Here is a 22,249-nt window from a genome sequence, read left to right as displayed (position 1 = left end):
ATAGTAGGTGCTATATAAATGCTTATTTTCTTCCCTCTCCTACCTCATTACTCTCCAAATGCTTTTTCCTGACTTCTTGTTTCTCTTCAGGTTGTCGAAACAGAAAACTGTTCATTCATCATGTGTTGGCTTTTCTTTTTCTTTCACGTAGAGCCTGTGTCTTATATGAAGAAGGTGGGTAGTTTTTTTCCTGTTTTCACCACTAGCTCTAAGTGAGCAGCTCTTTATTTTATTTGGGATGCTCTCCTTCAACCAAGTACATTCTTTTGGCTCAAGTGCTCGAAGTAAAACTTTAGGAAGGCTACAGATGATTCTTCTCTTTCCCTCTATCTATCTTTGTATCAGCACCCCTCTGGCTTGCTCAAAGTTCAATTCCTGCACTTTCTCAACATGCAGGGCAGAGTTTCCATGAATTCTGGTAATGTCTCTTCCTATACTTCTACCTCCCTTGGAAGAATGCTTGTCAATACCTTAATTAAGATCAATGTTCCCAAGCTTGTGGGATTGGAGGGCTGAGAACCATAACGATTTCTCATACATATAGATATATACTCTATAACAAACACCTGTTGAACAGCACAATATTTTAAAATAAATTTGACAAGGTCCCCCATCCCCTAGAATATAGCTTAAATCCAGAACAGTATGAGATTTTTATCTCTAGTTCCTGGAATCTTCCTGGTTCTAACACAAAAGCAAATCAATAATGGTGATGTAAAAACTGGGAAAATTTGAAATGTTAGAAATGGTCAAAAAAAGAAATCTTGAGTTTCTCTTATATTCCTAATGCAGCCTACATGCAAGGGATTTCGTTGAAATTTTTTGAATAAGATTGTTAATATTTATCTGACTTCTTGAGGCTACTATATGATTGGTGATATATAATTGCAGGCAACTAAATCTCTGACAGAAAACGTTCATTACAACTCCATGCGCCTGGAGATGAGCTGTTTGCTAGTTAAAAGACAACTATCCCATTAACAAAGCATCAGTGGAATAACACATTAGCTGATGGTGGAAAATGACTAAATACAAAACAACAACTGACTTAAAGATACATGAGATCGGTGGTAAGAGTTGAGAAGATCCTTTGATCACTGTTGGCTTGTAGTGAGTCACATCTTACCCAAACAAGATGTCCCCATATCACACTGAAATCACTAAAATATTCAGATAGAGCAAGAGCTTACTGTAGTTACTATTACTCTTCAACAATTATGTGATTTATTTCCAAGTAACAGGAAAACAGACGGCTTCCTAGAAAAGAAGCAATGTTTCATTGGGTGCCCTATCTGCTACATCTTCTATTCTAGAGTCAATGGCTGGATCGGCAGAGTCCTTAAAACCAGAAGATGAGCTTAAAATCCAGGGTCATGGAGTCAAAATAAAAGTGGTTACTCTATTTGTGAAGCAACACCATATTTGCAGTTTCACACTAGCAAATATGCCTATATGTTCTGCATTTTAAATTCCCTCCTTCTTAAGATTTCTGCTATGAATAATGATAAATGTCATAAATGGCGAGCATGGTGCCTAGGGACTTAAAGAGCAGGTATCATTTGACCGAGAGTTTTGAAATGTCCAACAGACCATTCACGTAGTATTCCTGAGTTATGATAAAATAGCATGGCCTATGCATTTTAACTTTTTAATCTCCAGAGTGCTGGGCCTGAAGTCAGGGAGACTCATCTTACTGAGTTCAAATCTGGCCTCAGATATTTACTAGCTATGTGACCCTGGGCAAATCACTTCACCCTGTTTGCCTCAGCTTTCTCAACTGTAAAATGAGCTGGAGAAGGAAAGGGCAAACCACTCTAGTAGTTTTGCCAAGAAAACCCCAGATGGTGTCATGAAGAGTTAGACATGACTGAAAAGACTGAATAACAACAAAAACCTCCAGAGAACATGATACTCTACTGTTCATTTTGTCAACTTTCCGGCACTTACCTGGAGCTTCTTTTTATCTAACTCAGCTTGTTCTATCTCATATAAATCTAGTCTCACTTGTTCCATATCATCTTGCTGCTGCTGTATTTTTGCCAAGTGCTGGGCAACCTATGAAAGAAAATTTTAAAAACATTGTTATGACTCAACACACATTTTAAGTAATTTTTTCTAATTTTAAAGCCAAGTATATAAATACCAAATTCTTGTACTGCTGCCTTTTTTCCTCCTGCTTTTGGGCTTGGGCCATCCGGTCTTCTTCTCTCTGCTGCTGTACACAGGCAAACTCTAGGATTTTCCTGTTTTCTTCCTCCATTTCTTCACGCTTCTTCACCCTCCACAGAGCACGCTCCTTTTTAAACTCTTCTATGTATCTATGAGTTGCAGCCATTTTTTCTAATTGCTGCTGTCTTTCCCTAAAGAACATACTCCAAAAGTTAATATTTCTAGTGACAAATATGATAGCTAAATGCAAAATAGGTTTAAAAAAAGCTTCTCTTTGACTTTTAATAGTTAAATGGAAAAGAAGAGCTTTGATTTCCCAAGTATCTCTATATTTGTAATTTATCTAAGTATGTTGTGAGAGATCAGTATTCTAATGTTGGCAGAATGCTTCATACATTTGTCCTTCAAAATCTACTCATAACTATCCTACTCATTTCAGAAAACAGAAGCCACCATGCCTTCTTGACCAACTCTAGAGTAAGGTTACCTGACAAAAAGCATTCACCAGGCCCCCAAAATTGAGGTGGTGATAATTTAGAAAGTAACTCAACTAACAGTAAAAAGAGATAAATCTTGAGTCAATTACAAATGGGCAGAGTTTTGCAAAGAAAGGCTGGCTAAACTCACATTAGGTCTTCTTCATAGACTTTTCTAACAATTTCATCTATCATGAGTTTCTCTTGTAATAATTCTTTATAAGCTTCTTGCTTCTTCCTCTCCTGATCCTCAAGCTGCTGCTCTAAGTCCTGCTGGTACTGGATTTTCTCCTTATAACGTCGAGCTTCTGCTTCATTCTGTTCTTTTGTGTATCTCTCCTCTTCTTCCTTCATGCATCTGGCTATTTCAGAGTCACGTTTCTATCATGGAAAAATGTGTTATTTGATGTTCCCACTTTCTAGTTCAAATATAACAGAAAGAATAACTATCTTAAAATGTACCGTAACCTTTTAAAAATTTAACTCTCTGGAATAAAGAAATTTTACAGGTAAAGCAGGAAAAATATACACTGTGATGCTTTTATCATGAAAATGTGCTTGGTTCAATATGATCATGGTGCATATAGAGTAAAAATGAAAGAATTCAATGCTAGGGAAATAACATAATTAATCATATTTTTAAAAAAATCTAAAACTATGTTTATTATCAATAAGGTCAGAAAAAAGGTTTGGAGATGCAGAAAAAACCTAAAGAGAGTTTTTCAGTTTTTTCAAGATGCCTTTATACCTTTACCACTACTAGGTCTGTCACCCTAAAGAGATAAATAGAAAAGGATCTATATGTATAAAAATATTTCTATCAATCCTTTACATGGTGTCTTTTTTCATCAGCCCCAGATCACACCGCATAAGTAGAAAAGTTAAAGACCTTTGTATGGTAGGTTTTTTTTATTTTATATATTTTAAGTTAGAAAAATGTGAATGTCATTATTTATAGCTAGTGTTTTTAGGTTACAATCTAGGCACAAAGGGATTACAAAAATCTTTATAGGTAAGGATCATTTTTGTTATCAGGGAGTATACAAAACTCTTCAAAGATTCCACACTTAATCTATTTATTCCTGAAGGAATAAGCTGGGTTGGATGTTCAAATTCACCTCCCATAGGATCCATTAAAACAAACAAACAGAAACTTTCTGAATTTGATTTTAGGACAGAAAAAACCCAACCCTCAGATCAATGAAATAATTAGAATGCAAGTATTAGTACACTGAGGGTAAGGACTGTTTTTCCTTTGGTGGTGAGGGTGGTGGTGGAGCACACAGTAAGTGCTCAGTGAATGTTTGTTTTGAATGAAAGTTGGCCACCTTGGGAATTGCAGTTTTTCCATCTCAGCCTTGAAGAAAGTGGAGGAAAAACTCACACAAGATTTGAGATCAAGGTATGAGATTCTTGCAGTATGGAGCTGGAGTGGCACAGGTGGAGGACAGAGGCAGTATGAATAGGGTTGAAAGCTACCAGGCTCCCTCTGGTATGGCCGGCATCATTGTCCACCATAAGCAGAGAGGATGGCAGCAACTAGAGGGGAAGAAAAACCTGAAGAGTAACTAACTGCCTTTTCCCTTCAGCTTATGCTTCTTTCTTCTCCCCTCTCTGTCTTTTCTAACAAGAGATTTATGCTGATGCTTGCTTGTTTGACTTCATTAGGCTTGATTTACTTAGATAAAAAGAACCCCATCTCCATGGTCTTGATGACCCAAGTGTGCACAAGAAGGACAGTTCTGGAGGAGTTCCATATTTCACAGACTCTCAGTGTCTTGGAAGGTTACAAGACTTCCCTAAGGGCTATCAAGCATAGTTTAATTTTATGAATGCTCCTAGAACTCACCCAAGAAGAACCCTAAAACAAGTTGGGCTCACCAGGATTTCCCAGAAGAATGAGCTGTTTGGAACCCTGGTGCCCCTCAGGTAAGGGTATGAGTACAGAACCAGGTTACTGAACTCTGCCTCCTTTGCCCAAAAGGAGGGGGGAACTAGGAGAAATCAGAAGAGAAAGTCCCATATTTAAGGCTGCTAAGAGGTGGAATCAGAGAGTTCTCCATCCTACCACTCTCTGGTTAGGAGGGAGAAGTGAAAGAGGGATGTTTTACCAAGAATTGATTGTATTTTGCTGATTCATAGATTGTGAAAGTCATTTTGTGGGAAATCACTGCCAAATTTTCCTAAAAGATAAATAACCCCAGGCTCTATTGGCTCTAAAAGAATTTCCTAAGGTATTGTGATCCCTGTACCTAGAGAATGACAGGGAAGGGAGTTTGGCTGCTGATAAAGATGTAATACTTTCTACTTTCCAAAAATAGCAAGTCAAGGTTTTTCCACTGTGGTAAATAAGCTAAAGAAAAGATTGATGAGAATTTTCTTCTTTCCTCCCCAATTTTTACAAAGAAATTCCAAAACATATAATATAAATCTATCAAAGTTTAGTCCTTTTTTATTTTTATTCTTTCAAATATAGAGGGTTGAGAATTTCCACTCTCCTCTCCAAAGATAGAACAGCAATCAGGTAAATAAGCTAATAATTTGCTTCTCAGTATTTCAGTAAACACTAAAGTCATATTTTCTCAATTACTGGCAAACTAAATTGCATTTTACCTCTAGGTGAGCGTAACAATGGTATAAGATTAAATGATACTTTTACAAGTTTTCTGAGTTTCCCTCGAGTCCCTTGAAGATAAAACTGCATCAAGAAAAGGAGGATGTTTTCTTGGTAATTGCTACAATTTCCTTTTATATATCTGTTACAAGGGAGATTACATTTAATCCATTCTTACTAAGAGTTTCTTTTTTTTCCCCACAAAGGATTTGTTTTTATGGGAGTCTTTAAGGTTGGTTTGCATTCAGCCCCATTAGGATCCACTATATAAACAAAAAACTGAATTTGATTTAGAGGGGAAATCCTCAAGGCAATCAAATATGTGCTTCCTACCACAAAAAAAAAAACCAAACCCAAACCAAAATAAAAATTTCTGGTATTATGGAATGAAGCTGTTCTAATCGCTCAAGAAAAACAAATAAGGTAATAGGGATTTTGCAAATGCACAAATTTGCAAATGTACAGCCTGTAAATTGATCTCTAAAGATTCTATAAAGGTTCAGAAGTGAAATTTCTGTTCTTCCCTTTTTTAAGAGTAGTCTCTCTACCTTCTCCAAGGCTAGAAGTACCAAGGTTACTCACAATTCTACTACTGACCAGTTCTTCTTCCCAGCTGGGCCATTTCCCCTCTTCCAGAAATCTGGTGGTGTCCTGCTCCCAGAGGCTAACTACATGGATGCCTCTTTTTAGGCCACTATCATCTGCATAGCCCCCTGTATTTCAAACCTCCTGAGCTTCATTCTCCAGGGAAGCTGGGATCACAGAGCCTCTGCCACTATACCAGTTTGGTAAAATTTAAGACACTGTTCTCTCTGTAACAGAAATCTCAAAAAAACACAAGGGAAAATAAACCTCAGCTTTTAAAGTAAATTCTGAGTTTTGAAAGTAAAAGCAGAAAACCTCTTTTCCTATAAATTTGTTTTTTGTTTTAACTTAGTGCACTCAGAATTTAAAAGGTCAGTGATGTTGTACTTAGAACTTTCTCAATGATTGCAACATCTTTGACTTCTCTTTCATATCCTCATATAATTACAAAACCTACTCTTCAGTATGACCTCTAGGACTTCTTCCCATCCCCACTGTTTGGCATCCACTCGTTTCAACACTGTTGGGTCCAACCAAATTAGACTTCTCACTATTCATCAAATACCACACTCTATTCCCCATGCCCTCTCAACTCACTTCCACATTGCAGAATCTTTTACTTCCTTCAAGACTGAGCCTAAGATCTACTTTCTATGTGAAACCTTTCCTTATTTTCCTTGCAGCTAGTTTCATTAGCCCTTTCTAAGTATAATCCAGTTCCTCATTCCTATGTGAAAAACAGTCATGGTCCCAAAATCTAAACCTCATTCTCAGAGCCCATTCTTAGCCAGCTATCCGTTTCTCAGATCTGCCTTTCGTTTATGAATCCCTTAACTTCAATAAGCAGGAGTAAATGAAAAGGTCACCTGTGCCACTGAGGCCTTCAGGTCCCTCCCCCAGGGCTTCCTGCTCCTTAGCAGCACTTTCTAAGTCCCTCCTGATGGTACTTTTTGTCCACATGTGAATCACTAACAATAGGTTTCACAGGTCTTAGGGGATTTTCCATAATGTTACAAATACATATCCTGAAAAGAAAGTAGGTTTCTGTGATGTTTATGTCAGCTTGGCAAACAGTACTCCTTTATACAACTTAATGATAATTTTATCCTTTGAGAGGTAAATGAAATGACAAGAGAAACTGGGATTCTAAATTTTTGGACAGCAGATTGCAAAGGCTTCCAGAGAAAGGAGAAGTAAGATGCAATGGTTTAATATTTTGAAAAGGAAATAGTCCTAAGAGAGATCAAAAATAGAATTCTGAAGACAAAAAGATGGGAAGGGAAAGATGTTGCTGCTTGAAGAGACCAATATAGAAGTAAAGGGAATTCATCAAATGTAAAAAAAGACATGTAGAAAATGGAAGCAAAGGCAAATAAAAAATAAACAACTACCACTATCTTTTAAGAATCATAGCAAAGCCTAAGAACCAAGGCTGGTAATGAATTCAAGGGGCAACAAATAAATTGTTGTTGTTTTTTTTTTAACTCACCATGGGGAAGAGAAGCAAAGAAAGGATAGGACCACTGTAGAAGATTAATGATAGTGGGTAATAGGGAGAAAAAGTTGAACTACTCTTACTCTGCTTTTGTTTTCTCTTCTGAGGACACTCTTTGGACTAAGAAGGCTAGAACAAAAAAGGCTATCAGGAAATAGAAACATAAGACCTGTGAAGAAACAGCACTGCCCTGAATGACTTCAAGTCCCAGACCCAGACCCTAGCATATTAGAACTGGCAGACATAATTGTGGAGCCATTGTCAACAATCTATGTGAAATCCTGAAGAACAGAAGAGAAAGGAAAATTCTTATTTTTTTTAAAAAAGGAAAGAGTTTAGTCTACAAATCATAGAGGGGTATGCTTCATTTCTATAACTGGAAAAAATCAGAACACATTCTCATGGAGATAGTTTGTAAGCACTTAGTGCTCACTAAAAGCTAGCTTTATTTCAACAAGAGGAGATAATGTCAGACTAACCTCATTTCCTTTTTTGAAAGGGTTACTCTACCAGAAAAACTGCATAGAGCTTTTAATGACTCAACTTCTCCCTGAAACAGAAGCCCAATGTTTAAAACATCAGTATTCTTCTCCTGATGCTAAATTCTTTCAAGTAATACAATACTGCAGACTCTGAAGGATGAAAGTGTAGGATCACTCCCAAGTACGGAAAGGCATATGGTGTGTGTTTATAGGCTGCAATACATTAGAATCACAGAATCTAAGCAGATTTAGAGATGTAAGAGACCTTAGTGGTCAAATAGTCCAACAGTCTCATTTTATGGAAAGGAAAGTGAACCTAAAGGGGTTGGGGAAACTGAGGTCCAAGCAATTTGTCCAGTGTCACTCAGGTCTTCTGACCCTAAATCCAGCACAAATTTCATTACACTAATCCTTACCAATGAGGAATTACACAAAACAAGCAACATAAAGAATGTATGACCAGAAAAGGAAGTGGGTCAGACAAAGTGGGGGGAGGGATCACTGATGGCCAGCTTCATTGGTACTTAGTGTCAAGAGATCTTTAGAAGGATACTAGTATGCTGATTGATCTTTTGGAAGATGTAAAGAATATGGACAAGAACTGCACAGGATGAGGAACGTGTGGACTGGTTGCAAGTGGCACAGTAGATACAGGGCAGGACCTGGATTTTGGAAGACTGAAATTCAAATCCAGCCTCAGATACTTCCTAGTGATATCACTCTGGGCAAGTCACTGAGCCTCTGCCTCAGTTTCCTTCTCTGTAAAATGAAGAGTGCTATCTCCTATATGGGGCTGTCTCTGAACATCCCAGCTGCTTGTCCCACCCCAATTCTGTGTACATTTTGTAACTGCTTATATGAATCCATGTTGTTTCTCCCAATAAAATGTAAACTTCATGGCAGAGATGTGGCCGTTTCTGTTTGTTTTTGCTTTGGATGTCCAGTAGTAACAGTTATATAAATATAATACAATAAATGGAATACAATTGGAGCTTAATAAATTTTTGTTTGTTGTTTGATTGATTTGGAACTGGCTGACTGGATAGACACTAAAAGTAGCCATTAAAGGGCAAGTATCATTAACAGAATGCCTCAGGTTATACACTATTCAACATTTTATCACTAACTTGGATATAGACATACATGGCATCTTTGTCAAATTTGTAGATGTCATGAAGCTGTGAGGGATAAATATCACCCTGGATGATGATCCCTAAAATCTCAACAGGCTAGAATAATCAGCCCAGTAGCATAAGATGACACTTAATACTGATAAACGTAAAGTTCCATCCTTTGGTTGAAAAAATCAATTTCTCATACAGGATGAAGGAAGTGTGACTAGACAATGTTTCATCTGAGAAAGATCTAGGAGTGTGAAAGGACTAGAAGTAACAAAAGGAAGAAAGGCAAAGGAAAAAGGAATATGCTAAGGGAGGAAAAAAGAATGTCTCATAGAAGGGAGTACAAAATGAATCCTATACAAACATGGAGGAAGAAATGGAAGGAACAGGCATAGCATTAACTTCACACTCTTATCTGGCTGGGGTAAAGAAGATTTGAACACAAACACAGTTTGATATAGAAATACATTCAATTCATCAGGGAAACAGGCAGGAAGGAGGGAGGAATGGAGGGAAATAATGGGGGAAAGGGAGTATTCACAAACAAAACAACTTTAAACACAAGAGTTATAATAAAGGAAAAGGGAATTAAAGGGGCAAAAAAAGGAGAGGATAAGAATGATCCGCCTCTGGGTGAGGCAAAGAGGAGGGTTCTAGAACAGAAGCAGATTGATCCCTATCACCGAACACACTGTATCTCTTCCATCTTTGTATTCTTCCTTGTAAAGAGAGAGGGGCAGAGAGGGGCAAGAGGGTGAGGAGAAAGTAGAAGAGGATAACATGGAACAAAATACACAAATAACAGTCATAATCATTAACATAAGTAGAACCTCACTCATCCTCCAAATGGAATAGGACATATCAGAAAAGATTAGAAAGCACAAATCAACACATTTGAAATACAAAGATTCACACAATCAATAAACAATTATTAAGTGTGTATTATATGCTAGGCACTGTTCCAAGAAAGCACAGGGGATACAAAGAAAGGCAAAAGACAGTCTCTGCCCTCAAGGAGCTCATAAACCAATGGGTGAGACAACATGCAAACAATTATGTAGCAACTTTTACAAGGAGTATACATTATTATCAGATTAGTTATACCAGAAATGCAAAAGCTGATTCAAAAAGAGGAAAACTAAAAAATAACAGACTATGTTAATATCAAAAACAATTTAAAATTGCCTTATACTATCAAAATATGCTGAAGAAAGCTTTTGAAAGAATATGACATCAATTTTCGTTAAAAACACTTAAAAAAGCATAAAAATAAATGTACCTTTTCTTGATACGGTTAAATAGTATCTAAGTAAATAAATTTATATAATGGACAAATTATTAAAAGGTGCTTCTAATATAATTAGGAGTAAAGCAAGGATTGCATTGTTACTGATATTATTTGATAAAATTTTTTAAATGCTCATCATATCAATAAGAAAAGTAAATTGAAGTAATAAGTATCAGTGAAGGGAATTCAAAATCACTGGGTTGATGGGTTTTTTTCAGATGACATGATGATCTACTCAGTGAACCCTAGTGTGTCAACCAAAAAAAATAATTAAAACAATTAATTTTAGCAAAGTTTTAATATATAAAATAAATTCACATAGATCATCAGCTTTTCTATATATATTACCAACAAAACCTAGCAGGAAGAGATGGAGAAATTTTATCCAAAATAACTACAGAATGTATAAAGTATCTGAGAGTTCATATACCAAATTACAGAGGAACTGTAACACTCTTTACAGAAACACATACCTACATAAATGAAAAGACATTTGCTGATCACTGTTTGACTGTGCCAATTTAATAAAAATGACGATACTACCTAAATCAATTTACTTACTCATTGCCATTCCAAACTACAGTAAAATAGACTGAGAAAAAAAATATAACAAAATTCAACTACAGGAAAAAGTAGATTATCTAAAGAAATAACAGGAAAAAAAGTAGGAAGAAGGGGGCCCAGCAGTACCAGGTTTGAAACTTGAACCACGAAGCATCAGATATCAAAACTATTTGGCAGTGGTTAAAAAGCAGAACAATTGACCAGTAGATGAGATTAGCTATACAAAAAAGTAGCACAATATTTTATAAATCCAAAGACTACAAGTACTAAGCTAAGGACTCACAATTCAACAAAAATTTCTGGGGAAAATGGAAAGCAGTCTTATAGAAACTAGATACAGACCAATGTCTCACAACTTATACCAACCTAGATAAAGAAGGTAACATCATGAAAAAGGAAAGCCATCAAGAATGGAGTGACAGTATCTTAGTTAATAAACTTTGCACTGACCCTGGCACCTAGAATGCGTCTCTCTTTTTCTTTCTCTTTTTCTCTCTCTCTTTACATAATATGTGTGTGTATGTATATATATACATATGTAATATATATATACATACACACACGTATTTACATATATAGATGTAGATACATATATAGAGATATAATACAGATACAGATATATATATATATAATTTCAACAATTTGTCATAAGAATGTAAGAAGATATTTTATGAATAAAAATCCATTATAATGAACTTGACAAAATCTAATGGTTTTGTTGTAATGAAAATATTACTAGAAATCACACTTCCAAGAAACTAAAAATGAAGATCACCTAGTGAATCAATAAGTACAAGGGTAGCAGAAAAGTGTCATATATACATCCATACATGCACATACATATGTCTATCTAAATGATGACATGCACTTAGACAATCTCTTAAGCTGTATCAGCACACATCTTGGAATATGGTATAAATGATAATGAGTTGGGTAAAGTGTAACAGGACAAGGAGAATAAGGTCGAATGCCCTTAAAAATCAAAAAGCTCTTTAAATATCTCAAACTTCTCCCAGAAATAAAGTCATGGAATCGTACTAGTCTCCAAAAAATTAAAAATCACTGAGGGCAACAGAGAGGCCATGGGGAGTATGAGAAACTAAAATACCCAACAAATAAGGAACTAAGAAGAATCAAAGTAAAGGTTATTTAAAAAAAAATTTGATAAAAAAAAAGCAGATGGGCTGATCATGTGGAGCATGAGGACAAGAAAGGACCAGTGCACAATCCATTTACCTCCCTAGTATTCTAAAATCAGAAAAAACCCCTTTAGCATGTTTAGTGTATTCTCTGTGGTGAACTTACTGCATAGGCATTGATGGATTACAATTTGTTTCACTGGATGAAACATCCACATCAATAAGATCACAGACCCTTTTGAGTATCTAAATATGTGTATGCAGGTGTGTATGTGTGTGTGTGTATACACACACACACACTCTTATTCTGTTGTTTTATTTGTATGGGTGGCAAAGGCTTAGGAATTTAATATGTGACGTTTAGATGGTTAAACATTTTGTAAATGGATGAAACTAAGTGTAACAGGGCAAAAGAAATGTTAAAACCTCAGCTACAGCTTATTTCAGTTCTCTTCACATAAAATCAAATTACTACATGTCTTAAGAAAAAAAATATTACCATCCTTTCATAGTTGATGGCCTCTTTTTCAGCAATCTGTGCAGCCCTTTCTTTATTCATGTAAGCTGCTTTCAATTTTTTCTCCAAATCTCGAAGTTCATGACTGTTAAAAAAATTTGTTTAACCAATAAAAGACATTAGGTAATTTATTTTCTTTAAGAAATATTCAAAAATTGGTTTGATTTAGTATATGTAATATATAAAAGCAAATTTAAATTATATTAAAATTTTTTCCTTTTTCTTTTCTAAAAATTCAAAAATAGACTTACAAAACCAATGTTTTTCAAAAATAGCATTTGCTAAATAATGTGATTAAATATAAATGATTTATGTAAAAACATGTATACATGTGTGTATTTCCTATTAGCCTGTAAATTCCATGAGGTCAGGAACCAGATCTTTATCTAAAACTTTTATCTCCCATGAGTTTAGTTTAACACAGTGATCTGTGCATAGTATTTAATAACTATTTGTTGAATTGGGTAAAAAAAAGCATACATAAATACAAGCAATATGTTATAATACAACTTTAACAAAACCTTAATTAACCAAAATGACTACACAGTTAACCAGAAACACTTTATTTCTATACTTACTGTTTAAAATATTTTTGTGATATACCTTTTCTGCTTTAGTTAAAACACCACATTAAATGTAATTAGATTTTTTTTGATGACTAAATAATTCATAGTACTTCTGAGCCATTGTAAACACTACAGTATTGTAGAATTAATATCACCATAAAATGTATGAAGCATATACTATGTGCAAGTCACTTTGCCAGGTAATAGGGATAGAGTAACAAAAATAAAATATTCTATACCTTGAAGCAGCTTACATTCTACTGGGATCATCTCACAAATATAATAGAAGGTAACTGGAGGAGGGAGGGACAGCATTAACTAGGGAAGATCCAGGAAGGCTCACTTTACAAGAGAAGGTAGGAAACTAGCTTTTAGGAAAGACAAGGGTTACAAGTAGATAAGATAAGGAGGGAGTACTTTCCTGCCAAGGAAGATAACAAGGGAAGTGGAGGTAGGAGGTGGAGTGTACAGTTTGGGCAACAGCTAATAGTTTAATATGAGTGGAATGCAGAACTCATGAAGGTGATCAGAATGGGGTAAAAGCCAGATTATGGAAGGCCTTAAATGCCAGGTTGAGGAATATGTATTTTCCCTTAGAAATGAGACAGGAACCATGTTTTTTGAACAGGCAAATTCAAGGTCAAATTTGTGCCATGAGAAGATTATTTAAAGTTTAGTTTGAGTTGGAAGGGATCTTAGAAATAATCCAGTTCAATTTCTGGATTTTCACTGTACTTTCAAAATGATACTCAACTTCAGAACATCCCATAAATACGAATTTGTCTGTGTCATGGCTGGAAAGACATATTCCTGGAACAGTACTGTTTCCTTCTCTTTCCAAGATATCCTTAGGGCTGGAATGGTAAGAATAGGGGTTAAACACATCCAGAAGAAGAACTATGGAGTCTGAACGCAGATCAAAGCAGACTATTTTCCCTTTGGGGATTTTTTATTTCTCATGGTTTTTCCCTTCTGTTCTGATTCTTCTTTTACAACATGACTAATATGGAAATATGTTTAATGTGATTGTACATGGAACTCAAAATTTACAAAAATGAATGTTGAAAACTATCTTTACATGTAATTGGAAAAAAAAAAATAATGATGAGGCTAATTTCTGCCCAGCAACAATGAGAGTCTTGCCTAAATCTAAATCCATTCAGTAACAGGGGGCTCTACCTGTTAACAAGAAAACCTTGTTATTTCAGCCAATATCCTGTGTTTGTGACTAGCCCTTATGGTCTGTGGCCATATCCTCGAATGTTGAAAGCTAAATCCTGTTTTGTGAACATCCTTGAACCCACTACACCTGCTTCCCTCTTCCTCCCTATTCCATGGTTACCTGCCCATGGAGAAGCACACCCCACCCCTAGGTAAGTGCCCCAAATCTGCGTATAAAAACAAGCTCTTGTCTCTTCTCAAGCTGCTAATACCCCTAAGGACTAGCCTGCTACTTCTACATCAATAAAGCTCTCTTGACTAGGAGATTATCTGTCTCTTGAATTCTTTCTTGACAACTTGACTCCAACCTTATCTACCTCATCAATACTATTAAGGAAAAAAAAATAGGAGTTAAAAATAAAATGAGGATGGAGGGAAAAGAGGATGCCTTTTTCCAATAAAAGGTCCATTTTAATCAATGATGTAGCTGAAGTACCATATGTCTGCAACATTATTGTTTTCTACTTCTATATTTTTTACATTACAAATAGATAGTATTTCAAATATAGTAAAAGAAGCTTTTGTGGGCTAGCATGGAAACATGAACATTACTTAGAGGATTTTTGACTTCTCTTTTCTCCATGAAGCCTTCTTTGATTGCTTCACCTAAGGTGATCTGTTCCTTTTCTAAAGTCCTGTTCAGTACGCCACTATCGTGGTACTTTTTACATACTGCTCTGCATCACAGTTCTTCACCTATGTTATTTTTTTCTATAAGATTCTAAATTACTGAAATACAGGGACTATGTTTTATAAATCTCTGGATATATCACAGTTCTCCAGGCAGTACTTTGTATATTGAAGGTACTCAGTAAATATTAGTTCAGTGAAAAAATGTATGCCAAAATGTGTTCTAAACTCTCAATTTACTTACAAGACTTACAAGTAAACTTCTGGAAGATTCCTTGTTTAAATACTGTAGACTTTCTATTCTGTTGATGAAGAAAGTATTGAAGATTTGGGCTGGATGAATACTGTGATGAAGACATGTTTTAATTCTGTGATATGTCCCAGATATTAACTTAATTACTTATCATTTGAAAACAGAATTGCAAGAGAGAAAAATCCCAGTTAGTTGAGTTTTCTGATTAGCTGAGTTACAGCTAATATTTAACTGATATCTCCTTAATAATATTTTACTTTTCCAATTACATGTAAAAACAATTTTTAACATTCATTTTAAAAAATTCTCTTTCTTCCTCTCCTCCCCTCCCTGAAATGACAAGCAATTTGATATAGGTTATATGTGTGCATTCATACAAACCATATTTCCGTAGCTGTTGTGAAAGAAAACACAGACCAAAACAACACACACACACACACACACACACACACACACACACACACACACACAGAAGCTGGGAAATAGTATACTCTGATCCACATTCAGACTCCATCAGTTCTCTTTCTGGTGGTAGGTAGCATTTTTCATCACGAGTCCTTTGGAATTCTCTTAGTCAAGGTATTTCTACTATTCTGTGTAATGTCGGGTTTTTCAAGTTTCATATGCAGAAATAATATGAAGAAATATACTTACTTCAGGTTAAATATTAAAAAAAGTATTTTCTACCAGCATAAAATTTATCCAGAAATAGCCATTTAAAATATTTCCTCTCCCCTTAAGATGAATGCTATAGTGCTTATAAATATTTACAGCATAAAATGGCTTTTATTATAATTTTACAATTTTCATTCAAACTATTATATTACAAATTAATACTAAGTGTTGAATTACACAAAATGAAATCTTATACATGATATGCAATTTAAAGAAATAAAGATACCTGTTTTCTCTTATTTGCTGCCTCATTTTCTCATCCTTTAGACTTTCATCCTTTAGTTTTGCCAGCTCTGCAGCCAATTTTTGTTCTTGTTCCAGCTGCATTGCCTTTATCCTTTTGTTTTCTTCTGTCTACCCAAAGAAAATACTTTTATAGTTCCTTCTCCAGAAATAGAAAACTGTATTTCAATACGAGTCAGTTTATTAGTTTTTTTATTTCAATTTCAGCAGAATGTAATGTTCTCCTTGAGGGCAGACAGTGTTTCATTTTTGTTTTCCATACCTCCCAGATCCTAACACAGTGTCTTGAACATAGTAAATATTTGTTTAATTGAATTAGACTAAAGCTCTTCAAAAGCAAGACCTATATCTTCTATTTTTGGTAACTCCCTACAGACTACCTTGTGGATTGGTCCGCATAAAGTAGATGTTTAATAAAGAATAAAAATTAAATACTCTTGTTAGTATAGCAAAAAAGGGAATGCATCTGAACCACAGAAGTGAGAAGAGACCATTTAGGTCTCTTTCGCCAAAAGTGTGAATTAGTATTTCTAGTCATATAGGAGTTAGATTCAGGCAAGATGTTTAAGGAAAGGAAGCAATATAAGTGTTACATGTATAATCTGAACCAAGTCTTATGACTGGATGGAATGATATGTTGCTATTTCAAAGTAACATCCTCCTAGGTTGGCTTTGCACAAAGTACAATTAAGAGGAAGTCTTGGGACAAGTGGTATGTCCCTGACATATATTAAGGGAAAGTCAAGGAAAAAACCTAATTCCTAAAAAACAGAAACTTAAACAGTAAGGTGGTTGTGAAGTCAACGGAATTTAGCCTTCTGAAATATTTCACAAGGAAGTGTTGTCCTCTACTTTCCCCTCAACAAAAACGGGTTCCTAACTGTTCCTAGGGAAAAATACAATTGACTCAGGCTAGCATTTAAGGCCCTCCACAATCAGGCTCCAACCTATTTCAAGTCCTATTTCACATTACTTCCTTATACACACTTTGAGCCATCCAAACTGGTCTACTAGTTATTTTTCAGACTCAAAATGCAATATCCCATCTCTATGCATTCACAGAGATTATTCCCTGTGCAGAGGTTCTTTCTTCCTTTCATGCTCAACTCTGTGAAGACCTTTTCTGTGAAGCTTTTTCTGATCTCAATTTATTATGTTCTCTCTCTCTTCCAGTATTCATAGAGCATTTAGTTTGGATCTCTCCTTTGCCTGTACCATATTCTGCATTGTCTATCTTTCTGTGTATGGTACAGTCATCATAGTAGATTATGAACTCTTTTGAGGAAAGGAGAAAAACTTTCATTTTTACATCTCCAGTGCCTAGAATCTATGGATTTATGAATCTATGATTTCATAAATTTGGATACTTCCTACAATAACCTATCTATTCATTTTCATCCAGTGCAGCTCTTGTCAATACCTTACCCCCATACCTCTACAAGTGCACTGAAGGCTTTCCTATGGGTCTTTTAATAAGCAGTAGATGCCAAAACAGTACTTGGGCTTTCTGTCTGTTATTTCCCTTGATAAATAACTGACCCATCTCTTTTTCCTGTCACACTCTGGAAGATATTTTTAGACAACATTTTTATGCACTGTTGCATAATGCATATGCATTAATTCATAAAAGAAATTGCATAATGCATTATTACTGGCAATATGTTACTATTTATATCCACCATAATTCTCTTCATGATGCCCTTTAAGCCACCCATAATTTTGATTCTTCAGATCACAGGCTTCAGTTAGGGAAAAACTGATGTTGAAAAGATGAGTTTTGGTTTCAGGGAGCAGCTTGGGATGGTGGAAATCACTGTGCAATTTCCTGAACTCAATATAACCCACTGTCTTTGCCTGTTCAATTCTAGACCCAGTTTACTATCCCTCTGTATGGTATTTCCAAAATATATGTACTGAATGGGCTAATTCAAAGGGTTATCCTTCCAACTGTAATCATATGGCATCATTCTTTAAGTTGGTTTTTCTTGTATGAATTGTTATGTCAAACTCTTTTGAGAAGGTCTGGATCTCACTGGATTAGCTTTATAGTATTCAGAGACTTGATGCAATCAGCACAATGTTATCTTCAAAGAAAAAAATCTTCACAATCTCTAAGGAATCTGTCTTCTATTTGCATTTTGTGTTTGACATGCCCTATGACAGTGGCAAACACCCTTTGCAAGTATATATCTTTGTTTTATTAACAACGAGAGGGTTGAACAAGGTTATTTCTACTGCTAACTTTTTCAAGGAATTTTATATAATCTGAAGACATATGGGAGACAATTTATTGAAGGAGAGTCTTTCAGGCTGCATTTTAGTCTACCAATTTAAAGACTTTTTGGAAATTGTCAACCAATATATTCGATGGGATCTTGAAATTCCTGAATCTTTAATAAGGGACAAAAGATAAAAAAACCAAGCATCACAATCATATCTCAAAGAGAGTAAAAGATCCAGAAGGTAGCCTCCATTGTGTTGAGTCAATCTTCTATGGAAGAATTAAGGAAATACAAGAAAAAGAACTGCACAGGAGACGAAGACGGGTTGTGAGATATACCAAAGGACCACAGAAATGAAGTCACAGATCTTTATATTAAGATTAAACAATACTCATTTTTCTTATTCCAATAAACTAAAGTTTAAAGTGCATATTTTAAAAATCACAAGTTTTCATCTGTAGAGCTTAACAGAAGTAGAATGGTATAGTTCTACAAAAACAGTAGAAGTTTAGCATTACAGCTTTCCATGAAGTCACCTTATTAGAAGGTTACTGTGAAGAAAGCCCTAGAACTACCGTTATTACCGGGCCTCCTTCTCAGTGAGCTGTGGGCATTCAGGGCTTCTCAGCAGGAGTGGGAAGAGGCGATCTGAGCGGGCCGACACGCCGGGAAGCACCTACCTTCTGAACAGCCTCCTCCATGTCCAGCTCAAACTGCTCGTCCTGCAGCAGCCGGAGGACCCTTCTCCGGGCGATGCGCTCATCGTCCGCCATCCTCACCCTCTGAATTCGCAGCTGCTCCCCGCGCTTCACCTGCTCCTCAACCTGAGCCTTTTTAAGGGCGCTTTCGCTGACCAACTTCTGATGTTTTTCCGCAACACGCAGCCTTCGTTTTTCTGCGGTAGCCTAAAATGAAGAACCACACCGCTTGTATTTCCTTATTTCTTTGGGTCTTGGAGGACCAAAGGAGACGTTTATTTAAAGACACTTGGCAAACCTTACGGCGCTCTACGTCCGCCGTTATTATCACCATCAGACACAATCTGGTCACAAGTGACGTCACGCTGTTTGCCATCATTTGAAATGGAGCGTAAGGAAAGGGTGCAACAGGAAGATGGAAGGAGAGAAGAGGCAAAGGGCTGGAGGAGGGAAGAAGCCCGAGGAAAGGGTGACGACGGTGCGCAGATTCTGTACCAACTGGGCGGAGGGGCAAGCCCGCCGGCGGCCCTCCTGCGCCCCACCTGCGGACTCCCCTAACGCCGCTCCGGTGCCGCCCAACCCAACCTCCCCAGGCTCGGCGCCCCCTCCCTCCAGACCGGAAGCCGGTGGTCGCAGAAGCTAACCCACCGCATGGTGGGGGAGGGGAGGGGAGGTCGCAGATCTTCAGGCTTTCTCGGGCTTGTTAGATGTAAACTAGATATCCAGGTTCCCGAGCGGCAGGACTGGATGATGAGGGAAGGGACAGGGCCTTCCCACGTCCCACTTACCATCCTGGCTAACGAAAAGCACCGCACTCCTGACTGAACCGGATACTTCTTTTAGCTACCAAGCCCCAAGCCAGAGCCGGGAGCACCCGCGCCACTCCGTCGCCGGCGGAGTCCTTCCCGCTCTTCTGTTTACAGAGCGTAGCCCGGGTAACGGTCCCAGCCCGAGGGCATCTGCGCAGGCGCCTTCCAGGCGGCCTTCAGAACGCGGCCTCTCATTGGCTGGACGGATGCCCAATCGGCGTCTCGGAACGGGGTCTCCCATCTAGGGAATCAGTGCTGGGAAGGCGCGTCCTAACGTACTGTTCGGGGCTGAGCCGCGATGATTCCAACGCGGATTTGGGGGAATGTCCTCTTAGCGTGGAAAGCTTCTGGACTGCCCCTTGTCCTCTCGGCTCTTCCCCCTCCCCCGCGGGGTCATGAGGGCGTCGGGCCTCCCTCCCCCTCCCCCGGGGGTCATGAGGGCGTCGGGCCTCCCTCCCCCTCCCCCCGGGGTCATGAGGGCGTCGGGCCTCCCTCCCCCTCCTCTGGGGGTCATGAGGGCGTCGGGCCTCCCTCCCCCTCCCCCCAGGGTGCGCACCTGGCAGGTGGAGGGAGGAATGAAAGCCTGATGTGTGATTTCAGGCGGGCCTCCCAGCTGTTTGTAAACTCGAATGCATGTGCCATTGGTCACTTTGGAAAGGCGAGTGTTTGTAATGGACGAGGCTAGCCGGCTCCCCTCTGCGTGTGTCCTGCCGAGGCCATAGTGTGGGATGGCTCAGGTCCCTACATAAATCAATTACTCACAGGCCTCTCAAAGTGATGACAGAAAAGTGATTTATTCGATTCTGGAGAAGCGGGGCTTACCTGTAGGAGTAGGAAAGCTGAAGACAAAGAAAGGGGCAGTGATTTATATAGACCCTAACGCAAGTCCCTCCCCCGCCACTGACCGTTATCCTCATTAGCTGAGAATATGGTCTTACATTCTAGACGTGAAATCTAGCCAATCCCTTTTGAAATGAAGACATTGAAGAATTAGGTAAACTTTATCCAGTCACTGAGACCCTAATGCGCTACACAGGTTTATATCCTTATATGGAACTATTCTGTTCCAAAAATATTGTAACCTTGAGCCTCTAGGTCTTACCTCACCCCTGGGGGAAGAATTACAATCTGAGAAGTCTTCACTAAACCTGTCCCACTCACCATGAAGACGGTGCCACGTGACCGGCCTGCTGCATTTCTTTCCCGCCTACTTCCAAGCTGTTTTCACAGTTCAGTTGGATTGACCGCGGGACCAGCGGTTCGGACCCTTCCGTGCTGCTCCACTGACTCTCAGGAATGCTTGGGGTCGTCTTGCCCCGGCTCCAGCTCCGGCCTCGGAGCCCAGCATCTATGGTTGGATCTCCTCTGGGTTCGCTCCAGACCCTCCTGGGGCCGCCAGGTGAGGAAGGAGAGCTGGGCCTGGCGTCGGAGAACACCGGCTCCTTGGGTTCCGGTCTAGACCCAGAGCTGTGTGACCCTGGCTACGGCCAGGCCTCCACTGCCAAATGGACTGGAGGAGGCAGTGGCGAACCGCTCCACCATCTCTGCCAGGAAAACCCCGAATGGGGCCACGAGGAGTCAGGCGGTCCTGGAATGACTGAGGGGCAGCTGCAGCCGTGCCAGGCATCGTGCCAAGCCATAGGGATGAAGATGCAGGCAGGAAGGAAGCCCTGACTCTCAAGGAGTGCGCCCTGATAGGAGAAGGCGGCACCCAAGGGGCACTGGAGGGGGGAGGGGAGAAGGGCCGCGCTGGGCAGAGCGTGGCAGGGAGGCCCCGGGAGCAGCAGGACGCGTGATGACCTCAGTGCCTTCAGAGAGAGCACGTGTCCTGAGAAGGCGAGAGGGGTGACCAGAGAATGGCCCGGGCCGGCGTGGGAGTCCCCTCCCCAACACGTCCTGCGCACCCGAACCCTGGCAGAGGACGTGGCTGGGGTTCCGACTGGTGAGCGTCGGGGTGCCCCCCCGGGGCCCCCTTCAGGTGGAGCTTTCCCAGAGCCCTGGGCGCCGTGGGGCTGGGACTTCCTCTCGGCCCCTGCTGGCTGCGGAGTTTGCACCATACTTGACTCGGTTCGGTCTCATAAGCTCGAGTTGCACTTCTTTCACCGCATCCTCCCGGCGATCGCGGTTCGCCTGCATTCCTCCGTGGCGTCCTTACGGATCTCTATGGCGCACACGCGGTCCGGGCCTCCCTAGTTCCACCATCCCCCCAGCCGGGCCTCTGGCGGCACATGGCAGGCGCGTCATCGCTGCGGACCGTAGTTACAGTCAGATGCCAGCGTGTGGCACACGATGCCAGCTCTCGCCTTCGGGTGATTATGGCGGGGATGGTGATCATGAGGCGCTACCGTGTACTAGAAGGTGTGTCAGCCGGTGGGCGTGCTGTGTGTCGGGTTAGCGTGGCCTACCCCAGGGAAGGCTTGAGGACCCTCCGAGAGGCGGCGCCATGACGGCGCAGGCGGGCGGGGAGAGAGAAGCCGAGACG

At 39.2% G+C, this 22,249-nt stretch overlaps 1 protein-coding gene across 1 annotated transcript in view; it reads right to left on the bottom strand.

Annotated features, from left to right (window-relative positions):
• The window catches only part of MNS1 (meiosis specific nuclear structural 1), a 33,663-nt gene extending 13,645 nt beyond the window's left edge, over positions 1–20,018 (bottom strand). Inside the window, exons 1-7 of the mRNA XM_072615796.1 lie at positions 19,747–20,018; positions 18,941–19,165; positions 16,022–16,149; positions 12,433–12,535; positions 2,797–3,026; positions 2,144–2,360; positions 1,948–2,055 (exon numbers count right to left, since the gene is read on the bottom strand). Of these exons, the coding sequence (XP_072471897.1) occupies positions 1,948–2,055; positions 2,144–2,360; positions 2,797–3,026; positions 12,433–12,535; positions 16,022–16,149; positions 18,941–19,165; positions 19,747–19,749 (1,014 nt within the window). The 5' untranslated portion in view covers positions 19,750–20,018. The remainder of the gene's footprint in view (positions 1–1,947; positions 2,056–2,143; positions 2,361–2,796; positions 3,027–12,432; positions 12,536–16,021; positions 16,150–18,940; positions 19,166–19,746) is intronic.
• Positions 20,019–22,249: the final 2,231 nt, after the last annotated feature.

This window comes from Notamacropus eugenii, chromosome 1 (genome assembly GCF_028372415.1).
Source record: "Notamacropus eugenii isolate mMacEug1 chromosome 1, mMacEug1.pri_v2, whole genome shotgun sequence".
Taxonomy (NCBI): domain Eukaryota; kingdom Metazoa; phylum Chordata; class Mammalia; order Diprotodontia; family Macropodidae; genus Notamacropus; species Notamacropus eugenii.
The sequence above is the reverse complement of the archived record's forward strand: the minus strand, read 5'-3'. Positions and strand labels throughout refer to the sequence as shown.